The sequence below is a fragment of the Schistosoma haematobium genome, chromosome 3, assembly GCF_000699445.3.
Source record: "Schistosoma haematobium chromosome 3, whole genome shotgun sequence".
Lineage (NCBI taxonomy): Eukaryota > Metazoa > Platyhelminthes > Trematoda > Strigeidida > Schistosomatidae > Schistosoma > Schistosoma haematobium.
Genome location: NC_067198.1, coordinates 2,780,889 through 2,793,544, shown reverse-complemented (window position 1 = coordinate 2,793,544; position 12,656 = coordinate 2,780,889). Strand labels below are relative to the sequence as shown.

The 12,656-nt window shown below is 34.0% G+C and overlaps 1 protein-coding gene across 1 annotated transcript in view; it reads left to right on the top strand.

Moving 5' to 3' along the window:
* The window catches only part of CACNA1C_1 (Voltage-dependent L-type calcium channel subunit alpha-1C), a 168,608-nt gene that overhangs the window by 56,516 nt on the left and 99,436 nt on the right, over positions 1–12,656 (top strand). Inside the window, exons 21-23 of the mRNA XM_051212767.1 lie at positions 2,051–2,138; positions 5,662–5,822; positions 11,524–11,682. Coding sequence (XP_051068681.1) covers positions 2,051–2,138; positions 5,662–5,822; positions 11,524–11,682 — 408 coding nt within the window. The remainder of the gene's footprint in view (positions 1–2,050; positions 2,139–5,661; positions 5,823–11,523; positions 11,683–12,656) is intronic.

Here is a 12,656-nt window from a genome sequence, read left to right as displayed (position 1 = left end):
GAGACTCTTCACTAATGCTCATCCATGATCCCACTTGAATTCAAGTCTTTTGGTCTCGCGCGAAAAGTAGCCGCCCAGTGATTTCAAGTTTCCAATGGTGATTTAACTTGAATCGACTCGTGAATTTAACTGTGAAAACCAGTATTGATTTTCAATCCTTTAAATATATTTACACAAGTAATTGAGACATTTATATGTAGTAAATTGAATTTCCAGAATTCTATTGTAGTAAACCATAATTTCCTAAAGTTATCTGTATATTAGTTCATATTACCATTTCTACTCGATCGATTAGTGTAATAAACTTGTAACCAGTTCATATTGCTTATAAGCACGTAGTTGGAGTTTAGACATCATATTCATCAAGGCTTTATAAATAGAACTGAATATTACAAATATACAAGGTGCTTTGTTGTGATCTAAACCGAATATTGTAAAAGTACTTGATTTCTTTGTAAAAATGTTTGAAGTATATTTAAATCGATAGAGTATATAACACATCAATTATAGTTCAGTTGAATTCATTTAGTACTTATTTACAACTCTGTCTTTAAATGTCTAAAGAGAATGTATCTATCTAAGACTTTCCAGTTATTAGTTCTTCTTTGACTGTTTTTTGAAGTTAGAATGAAAACCAGTTGGAATGTATAGAAGATCGATGGTCTTCTGGAAAATGAATATCTAATTACTTTCTTTTCCAAATTTACTTATTATTCATTGTTTGACCACTCATGTTTACTTTCATTATTTGTCATGAAGATAATATAATACAGATAGAACTGTATAATTGTTTCCACTTACTTTAAGACTACTTGACTACGATTACAAATTTCTATTCTGTTTCAACACATAGATATTGGTACAAGGAGGCACCAAATACATATGCGCCACACAGATCTCATTTGATATGTGTGAGGGCTGTGATACTGCCCCGAGTGCCCAAACCGAAGCAAGTAGTTTTCTTGGAGTGGGGGGAGACCCGGAGTCTTGGACCTAAAAGTCTGATCCAAAAAGGCAGTGGAGTGACGTAAGGAGATGCAGTCCCATCGTAACCGATGACCAGCGGTTGGTTCATACGCCATTTGTTCCTTCAAGATACTGGAGCCCATGTGCACCATTGGTTTAGAATCAGAGTTTTCCAACTCCCCTAGATGGACTATTCGTATATACCAACCCGGCTAGAGCACTGGACATTAGCTTTTCGTCCTCTCGATTTCATAAACAACACCCTCACCACGAGGAGGTAGTGAGTAGGACTTTTCTGGCAGAGGCTATATACGTGTGGCCATGTGAGAGCATTTGGAGAGGGAGAGCGGACTCTCCCCACTCTCGGCCGTACCAGGGCATTTGGGGGCACGATTACAAGTAGTCTTATCATGAAACGGACTGACAAATAGTAAATATAGGTTCATATTTTCGTATGTAATATATTTGCCAATATAGCAGTCTTATTTGTCAACATAATGTCATTTCATTGGTTTTGATTTAGAATTGAAGAATTTGTTTTAAAGTCAGATACTATTAAAACGAAATATATTATTCATATTTTGTAATGATTAGTTTAACAAAGAACTAAATCTATCTAAAGATCTCTAATAGATGTTAGTTCATAATGAAATATTATGTCATCACTAAATATTTACCAAGAAACAATTGAATTCTTTCAGTCAACAACAACGTAGAATCAGGCATATATATGCATCGGTCGAAGTTGCCATACCTCATTAGCATAACAAGATGAACACCAATTCAATGGTAGTAATATATAAAAGTAAGATTATATAGTACAGGAAAAAAGAATTAGTTTGTAGAAAGATATGAAGCTATTTTAATCTCATCGTTTAAGGGAAGATAGTGAGTGTATACGCCTACGCCATTGTGATCGATTCTGAGCCATGTCACCAAGAGTCTCCAACCACTGGTTACGATAGTCACGCGGACCCCAACCAAGTAGTCTGCATCTACCAACATAGCAAACATTTTAATAAAAACTTATTTGACATCTTAATTGACATGAAGCTATTCTGTTTTGTTTTTTTATCTTACTTAGTATTGATACAATATCTGTAGTTAAAATTCTTCGAGTCTCACGAGTATTACGACCTTTAAGAGCGATCAATAGAGCGAAAGGTTTGAAAGTAAGTTTTATAATTATACTCATATATCAATTTGAATATTATAACTTATTTCAAGAAAGGAATATATCTCTCTGATAGATCAAGTTTTAAATTATGAAATTAGATTTTAAAAATTGATCCGTCTACTGAAAATGAGTATCCAAGCACTACCATAAAAGGGAATGCAAATCAATCAGTAACTCAATCTTTAAACTCTTTGTCAACTTAGGTTACACCCTAATACGTAAATCACCATTCAGAATCCTTAACAAGGTAAAGAGAACTGGCTTAAAAAAGGTTTAGATGAAGAATTTGTACACAGTCAATGCTATAGAAATTTCATGGACTGATTGAGGTTAGACATTAACACCGTTGGATACCAGGCAGCTTAGTGGTGTAGTAGTTTGAGCGTTCACGCGCAAGGCTGAAGGCCCTGATTTCGAATCCTGCGAGCAGGATCATAGATGCGCACTTCTGTGGAGTTCCACAATAGGACGAAACGGCCGTTTAGTACTTCCATGTTTTCAAAGCTATAGCAAGTCACCATTTCAGACTCGAACTCTATGTACAAAAGAGTTATGTTCATTCTCTTATTCTCTCTCTGGTCTTAACACTCCTTTGAATTCTACAAATTGTGATGATTAATTGTTACTTTCTTCTACCCCTTCATACGATAGAAGATTGTCTCTAACTTTTATTCTATAGATTATCATTTATCATTACTTTTGTTGTGGATACAGAATAATATGCCAATCATTGTCATGTTAAGTCTATGGTGGCCTTGGACTTTAAATGTACATTCCCTATTGGCTATTATTTAATTCATTCGTTACATATTGTGTAAATGTTGTTTACTATTTTTATGGTGCGATGTGGTTTGCTTGTTTGGTATATAAATAGAGCATGTCTGAAATACAATAATTCATATCTCCGAGGCTGTGACTTGTGTTCTGGACTCAACTGACTGGGCTAGACAGGGAAGCGAGACCAATAGAGACTCTAGGCCGTCCGTACGTGTTTACGTGTCATTGAATCGATCGATAAGTACGCTGCTCTCTAATTTTCCAGTCAAAGACACAACAATTAGCACAGGGTAAAAGTCGGCCGCAACTTAAAGTCATAACAACTTTTAAAACTATTACATAATATAATCTCCTAATGATGATACGATCCTCGTTTTATTCAGTTAAATGAAACCCCTTTTGATCATCTTGACTATGTTATAAATAACACTATTTTATTTTTATTGACTTGACTATACTACTATTAGACTACTATTTAACAAAATCATTTATAAATGGAATGATACAGTTTCAGAAAATAATTGATATTTTTAAAAAAGGAACCAAAACAACAAAAAAGAAACATTCTTTGCTGAATCAATGAGCTTCTTTTATTATTTCAATGTAAACAATTCAGAATGTGCATTGTTTTATATTATTGAATTTGGCACAGAATGCTCAGAAATACAATTTACACAATTAAAATATCTTAATATATTAAAAAATCAAATTGTATTATATACTTTCTTGGTTTCTTTTTCTTTAAATGGATTTTCGCAGTGTAATACCCATTACTTTAATAGTTGAGAACATAAGTCAATTGAAGTTAGACTATTATGAAAAATATCTGGAAGTATTGGACGGTCGTTTCGTCCTGATATGGGATTCTTCAGTAGTGCTCATCCATGATTCTACACCAAGGGGACTCGAACTCAAGACCTAACAGTCTAGCTTTAATTGACTCATGATCTCAACTATTGAAATTATTAGAATTACAACAATAACCCCCCATCTGATATCAATTACTTTATTTCAATCTATTGCATTTTTAATAACGTCGGAGTAACAATAACTATAACAATGTTTTAAATGGTAGTATTATGATTTATATGAAGCTGTTTCTAGAAAAAAAGTAAATAAGAGATGTTATCAAGTGATTCGACTAAGTCACCCCATAGATGTGCTTTGTGTTTAGAAAACATTTACCTTCTATTTACATCAGTATGAGAGTAACACTGTTAATTCAAGTAAGGTACTATTTCACTGTGTACATAATAGATTATATTGCAAGTATAATTCCACAATGTTTTGTTCTATCATTTATGAAAGACGAAATTTGATGTTTTGTCATCAAGAGATATAGCATATATATACGCGACTCTTTTGACCTGAAAGTGACTTAAAACTTTCGATATTTGAAAGTTCTATGATTTACTGAGTAGAATGTTATAAACATTGATTGGTGCAAGAAATACATCATTAGTTTAAACTAATCAAATATGTCGTTATTATGTTAAAAGAAAACAGCTATAGTTGTGCTTAACACCAGATTTCTTGTGACTCAGCTTCTTAGTAATCTGTTCTTGTGTGAACCCTTTTAGTTTATTATTCAAATCAGAGGTAATCTCTTATCATCGACGGATTTTGAGGTGCATATATTTTGTATCAGTGAACATAGCGCATTGTTTTTGGTGTTAGGACTAAACCCATTTACTTTCAATATAGTACTAATATGAAGACCATAGACCATAGTCGAAAAATTATTCTTTTTCCAATAAAGCTATTCCAAACGTCACAATAATACGTAGTGAATTCATTGTACTCTGAGCCTTTTTTGTCCAACCATTAACTATACGTAAACTAACAGACCATGTCAATGTTCATTTATTCAAGTCGATGAAAATTCAATGTGAACATCAATTTAAGAGACTTGAAGGTTTCGCTAGATATCTGTTGTTTGATTATTTCCTTTGTTTCTTAATGTTTACTATTTCTTATTACATAGATTGTTTGTATTCAGTTTTCTTGTTCATCATTCGATAATTTGATGATAAACAGAGCTACTCTACTTATTGGTTACATATTTCTCGTGTTTTGTAAACTCCTTTCTTCTATAACAATTTTGTTTATTTGAAATGACTATCTAGTCTAATTCTGTATAGCAACTAATCAAATATAAACAAATTTAAAATCATTGATTGATACACAACTTATCACACCTATGCTATTATAAGGTTTAAAAAATGAACTAGTTAAAAACAATATCATTGAAATCACTAACCGATCAATATTACATCACCATTGAAAGACTCAAAACACAAGACGGCCATTCCGTCCCGGTATAGGACTCCTCATTTGTTGGCATTGAAGTCCCCTCACACGGTAATCAAACCCAGAACCTTCAGTCTCGTGCGAGAACGTTCCACCTTTAGACCACTCAGTTGGCATACAATGGTGTTAACGTTGAACTTCAACCAGTCCATGACATTGCGCCCACCGGTGGATAACTGCGAGTTGCTAAAGTGTTCCATACTACCATGAAACACCCATATAGCTCTGACAGGTTTTAAATGGTGGTCTAACTCGAAGTGGTTCGTGATTTTAATGAAATTCAACAACCTCTAAACACCATGCTGACTGAAGGGAGTTCCTCGCTGAAGAGATTTTTTTAATGATTTAATAAATATTTAAACTGTAGTTATACTGTAAAATAAATTTCACTTGTCATCCTTTATTTTTGTTTTTTTTTTTGAATTCAACAGCATGTCGTCCAATGTGTTGTAGTTGCTGTAAAAAGTATTGGTAAAATAATGATGGTTACTTTTTTGCTTGAATTTATGTTTGCTGTTATTGGTGTACAATTATTCGCTGGAAAATTTCACTCTTGTACAGATAGTTCACGTCTTGTACCAAGTCAATGTCAGTAAGTGAATATAATGATAAGTATTGAAACATTCAATTAAGAAGATAATAACACTTTTATTAATCACTTTATTCAATACTATATTTGATTACAGTTAAGAATTCTCATATCTAATACGTTTCATATGTCAGTATTCTAAAAAAATCATCAATGATTTTGTACTATTTTAATGCAACTGAAAATATTTCTGATAAGCTGATGAAATCTCTTTTTTCATTGCATAATATACTTACTTACTTACGCCTGTTACTCCTCGTGAAGGAACATAGGCCGACCACCAACATTCTCCATCCAACCCTGTCCTGGGCAATCCTTTTCAGCTATTTCCAGTTGTGTTATTCATCCTTTTCAGATCTGATTCTATTTCCCAACGTAATGTGTTCTTTGGCTTTCCACTTTTCCGCTTTCCTTTAGGATTAAAAGTTAGGGCTTGTCTTGTGGTGCAGTTTGGTGATTTGCGTAATATATGTCCTATCCATTTCCATCGTCTTATCCTAATTTCCTCTTCGGTTGGAAGCTGGTTTGTTCTCTCCCACAGAAGGCTGTTGCTGATGGGATCCGGCCAAAGGATGTTGAGTATCTTGCGAAGACAACTGTTTATAAATACTTGTACATTCTTGATGATAGTCGTATTAGTCCTCCAAATTTCAGCTCCGTACAGTAGAACTGTCTTAACGTTCGCATTGAAGATTCTGACTTTGATATTGGTTGACAGTTGTCTTGAGTTCCATATCTTCTTCAATTGTAGGAATAATAATATAATTACTGAATAGATTTCATGGTATTCTACGATCGTTTCTGTAAAGAACAAATAAGGAAGAAAATATACTAATCACTGTAGTGCGTATTATTGAGCTTTTTAGTTTCGCGATAGTTTGTAGACACTTTATTTATCCATAATAAATGTACTGAAATAGACAGAAAACATGCGATTTTATGCCACTTAGTATACGTTTAGGCAGAAGTTCAAACAGGTCACAGGTATTTGTCAATATAATGTGAAAACCATGTTTCAAGGTGATCTTTTTTGTCTCATCAGTTACAGACTATAGCCAGTGATCTAAAAGTCTTGTTATTTTGAATTCTAATTACCTACTTCAGTTAAAGATAGCTATTATTATAAGGAAAGATGAATGGTAGGTAATAGGGGGTTTGAGTCCCTGAGTGAATACCAACTCTTGGATTCAGGTACATCCAGCTGACGACTCTAAAATAGTGCAAAACGCGCGTCCTGAACTCTACTGTCAACTGCCATCTATATCTGCCGATAATCCTTGTAACTTTAGGCAAATATCGAGGCAATCCGCACAAGACGCACATGTGTCTAAAGAGACTGACAATTACAATCTTAAACATCAATAGAAAAGATTCAGATGACGAATTTAAAATGCGCTAACTATTACTATGTTTATATAGATCATCAGTTATATATTCAAGCAATTAAATATTGTAAGAGTAGTGATAGTTCCTTTTATTAAATAATCTTTTTGTTTCTATATATTCATTTCATAATAGTTTCCATATAAATAAAGTAAATTGTTATGTTAATCAACTTGGTGACTTGTAGGCTATATAACAAATACTAAAGTGTCACATGTACTAGTTTAAGTTAATCGTTCATAAGTGAGTTAGAAACAAAAATAAAAGTATTGAATTACGACAAATGTTCAATGAAAACTCTGAAGATTTTAGAAAATTTCAATTGTTGAAATCATGAGTCGATTGAATCTAGACCAGCATGGAAAACCTGGATACACTCGACGGCCGTTTCGTCCTATCGTCGGACTCCTCAGCAGTTCACATTCACGATCCCGACCCATGGGACTCGAAACCAGGACCTATCAGTCTCGAGCGCGAGCACCTAACCATTAGATCACTGAACTGGCCTGCATCCAACGGTGTTAATTTCTAACTTCAACTAATTCACAAAATTGAGCTACCGTCCATCATTGTCTTCAGTGAGCTGATATCTCACAACAAACCTAGTTGAACTCCACTGGTCACGGAGGAGTCCCATACTAGGACGAAACGGCTGTCCAGTGCTTCCTGGTTTTCCATGGTGGTCTAGCTTTTTAATTGACGCATGATTTCAACTATAAATGAAAATGATTAACTGAAAATTCTAAAAGCGACCATTCATGATTAAAGTTATTTCTGTGCTATTTTCTTTGAAATTTATGAAAGATAAGAATTTAATATTGTAATACGTCTACATATGTTCTCATGTGAAAATGCTAATTACATGTTAAAATATATAAAGAAGATATTTTGGACACCAGAATCATTCATTAGTTCGATAAGAATTTGCAAACCATACATTTTTGTTCATTTTGTATTCTTTGTTTGAATCTTCCCACTAATGTTTAGAATTATAATTGATCAGTCTCTTATTGGTATACGTGCATCCTGTTAAAACTGCCTCAATATTACGTTGTCACAAGCATTATGAGCAAAGGTGAACAGTAGCTAGCAGTTGAATCAAGGACACACATTTTGTCCTATTTCAGACTCGTCGGCTAGATGAACCTGCATCATAGTGTTGATGTTCACTAGGAGACTCTAACCCAGTATCGTTCACTTCATCTCATTGCACAAATCAGTGGCTATCAAGATTCAATAGGTAAGTGGTGTTTGAAGCGAACGGTACTGGGTTCGAGTCTCGTAGTGAACATTGACTCTCTGATGCAGTACATCCAGCTGACAAGTATCAAATAGGATGAAACGAGCGTTCTGGATTCTACTGTTAACCATCATCCACCTTTGCTTATACATTTGTGGTTTTGGAAATTTACCACAAATCGATTTCAAAGGTGTTGTCGATAACAGAAGCGTAATTTGAAAATCCATTAATTTTTCCAGCGGTATCATTTACATATTGAATTATTAGTTGCGAATACCAATGTGTACTTCTTCATATTAAGTTTATTAATAACGCATTTTGGTTTGTTTAAAAGCAAAACTTGAACCATACATTCTTAAGTCATGTATTTCAATAACAAATTGTACTCCATCCACCTTAGTAAAACTAAACAGACATTATAATTTGTTACGTTTACTGCAGTAAACGATAAATAGTATCTGCCTGTTTTCAAATAACTGGATGTTTTTAAGGGTGTCCTATTATTTGAGCTGGTTGCTTTAATTGTGAATCTTTCATTGTCTTTCTCAACAACATCATCAGCACACAATTCAAGAAGAAATGATTCATAGGGATTTTTATACAGTTAACTAGCTTCTTGCTCTGTTAACCTTGAACTTGCTTGTTTATTGTCCATAAGTGTGTGGCCGTTGTTTGTATATTTGTTTTTGATCTAATCTCTCTGACCTTACAGTTGCTTATCATTTTCCCTATTGATTGGTAGATTTAGTCAATTCCGATATGTTCATTAATTGATGCGTTACCAAAGTGAAAAGCTTCTTTCTTAATGTTTTCTCTGTCTAATATTTCGATGTTTTCCCATTCAACACATATTCACAGTTGCTCATGTCCTTTGATATCAGTCAAACTATGTTGTGGCGTTTAACTGGTAGTTGATGTGCATGTCAACGTGAACAGAGTGGGCAGACATTTTGTTACAGTTGTTGCAATTGATTTTGTAGATAACGTTTGGTTTATCACAATTTGTCTTCCTGTCCATCGTGCTGCATAATACTCATTATAAAAATGTGGGCTTGGGAGCTACACACAGTCTTCGCGATTTTAATAATCTGTTTGTGATCTCATAGATGGATGGTAGGACTTAAGGTTTGATTATTTTAATGGTTCTTTTTGATTGATGAACGGTTTTATAAACATCTGCTGATGAAGTTTTGGATAGTCCACTTTTTTAAAATACATCCATTAGGTATTATCTCTTGTTTTTCCATACAATAACTGTACTGCAATGTATCTTCATTCTTTTAGACGAAGTTTGTATGCAACGTAATTCGAGGGTTGTTGTGTCGTTGATGTTGTAGTTTAGTATTTTAACAGTATAGGTCAATTTTCTTGTATTCTTGAATCACTAATTTTCCTGTGTTGGTCCTAGTGATAAATAGAGCAAAAAATGGTTGTTTGTTATCTTATTCTACCTCCAATGTTAATTTTTTACAATCACAGATGCTGTTGATAAAATTGTAAATCTTTCTAGTCTATGTATTTTGACGATGATGAACTTATCGTCTACATATCGTAGACAAATTCCTAGTTTAATCATCGAAAGCACTAACTTTTTCAGCCACTTCATTACTGCATCCACAATTTATCTGGAAACCAGTGATCACACTGGAATTCCATATATGTATATATAATTGGCCGCTGATTTGGAAATATATTGTCAAACATAACTCAGTGAGATTAACCGAGTTTTTACTTTGAGGTTTGGTGTGTTTTGAGAGGTTCATATAATTGATTATGAGCAGGGATATTGTAGTTCTTGCTAAATTTTGTTCGACAAAGTTGAATAAAGTTTTGACATCAAATGATATCATCGGTTCGTCATTGACGATTTGGACACTTTCGATCTTATCTAAAAACTGTGTTGAAAACTTGGCAAAATAACCATTTGAGTCTACCAGATGTTTTAATATCTTTGATAATCCTCATGATCGGTTGTATGTAGATGTCACTGAAAGTGTGGCTGTTATAATTCTCTCTTATTACGGCCAAGCTATTCTTGTTGCTTAGTATTCTTGGACACCAATTCACTCGATAAGTCCCCCAATCAGAACACAGTTGAACAGGAAAGAGATTATATTCCAAATAACAAGGTTAGATGGAAGTAAGCAGAAGCACAATGGGAAAAACGTTAGTATATTTATAGTTTTTACGTGAGACGATTCTAGAGTGTTTCCCCAAGTATCGACTAGCGCTGATTGGATAAGAATTGGCCAATCGGCGTGCGTCAAAGCAATCGTGCACTGAGCATGCTTTAATCCAATCTATGTCCCACTAACAGTGATGATTGGTCTTTTGATGATGTTTGACTTGTTTAATTTCCATCTGCTATAAAACTGATGAAATACAGGTCTGTTTGGCTTCGTTCACCATTGATACTGTTTTATTATCTAGTCAGCTTTGACAAGATTGTTTAGTCCTACTGGTTTAGATATCTAGTTTTTGAATAGGATTAATTTTCAGTGGTTGACATAAACCTTGGTAATTAAATAGATCCTCGACATTCTGATTTCAGTCTTCTGACACGTTCTCTCTGTTATGTTCTTTGTTAACCAGAATTGTGATTGTGTTCTTCCTTATATTCACTTTCTTCGAAGCTCTTCGTTCTTTTATCATAATCTGATAGTACGCTTTTTTCCGTCTATGTTCGATATCGAAACAATCCTTATAAACATATAAACGGCTGCCACACACTCAACAACAATAACCAAACTAATTCAAGGTCAATAGAACAAGAAGCTATTCGACTGTGCATAAATCCATATGAATCATTTCTTCTTGAAAAGTGTACTAATGATTTTGTTGAGAAAAACAATGAAAGCTTAACAATAATGAATCCACTTCAGAGAATACAACATCTTCATGATCCTCATCCTGAGATACTAATATTCCCTATGATCATCATTGAACGTTAATTTTTGTTTAAAATAGGAAAACATACATGTTTTTAACCTTAGAAACTATCAACGATGTTTTGTTTCATAATATATGTTATTTCATCTGTAATTAATAATGTATCTTTTTTTATATTCAAATTTTATCTAGTGGTCAATATATCACATATGAATTGGGTGATATAAGTCGACCTGTAGTTTTAGCACGTGTATGGTTAAATAATCCATTGAATTTTGACAATGTACCAAATGCTATGCTCACTTTATTTGCTGTATCAACATTTGAAGGTTGGCCTGGTCTTTTATATAGGTAATGTTTTATTGTATATTCAATTATTACTACGATTTGTTTTTACACATAACAAAATACAAGATTGATTGTTTGTCACCTTAGAAACTAAGGGATTCAAGTAAGATAGGGAATTTATAATAGTCGATGAAGTGGAATTTAGATTAAAATAGATTTCACAGATTGAAATCATGAGTCAATTGAAAATAGACCACCATGGAAAACCTGGGAGCACTGGACAGCCGTTTTGTCCTAACATGGGACTCCTCAGCAGTGCGCATCCACGATGCCGCACCCCATGGGATTCGAAATCAGGACCTATCAGTCTCGCGCTAAGCGCTTAACCAACTAGACCACTGAGCCGGCCGGCATCCAATGGTGTTAATGTCTAACTTCAACCAATCCACGAAGTTGCGCCACCGTATACCATTGTCTTCAGTGAGCTGATATCTCACAGCAGATCTGGTTGAACTACACTGGTAGCAGCTTCTCACTAGAACTCCAGGAGTATCTCTTGAAGTTAGTCACTAGTGAGCAGATGATTATTATCCGAAGGGGTTTGTGAAATTCCTAAAATCTCCACAAACCCCTTCTGATAAAATAAATTCATTATGTGAATTGTGGACTAATATGATTCTCTTTTTTGAAGATTGTATTTTAGTTCAATGCTTAGTAGCAGAAGTGTATTCTATCAATTCTTTGTACAGTTATTAGTTAGTCAGTTAAACTACAATAATACATATATAAGCTTAATGTCACATTGTCATGTCGAGTGCTATGTCAAACCCACTTGGCTTGTTTTATCTTCTGGATAGGCCAATTTACTCATTCTTATTGAGTTACATTTTGACCGGCGAGATTATAATTTGTGGACGAACCAATCAGGTATAAGATAACAGGTCTCGGATTTTGGCGGGAAATTCACTCATCGATCTGGCCAAATAGCGTCTTGTCATTTTAGCTGATGTCAGTTTATGATGAAAAACCATAAATCT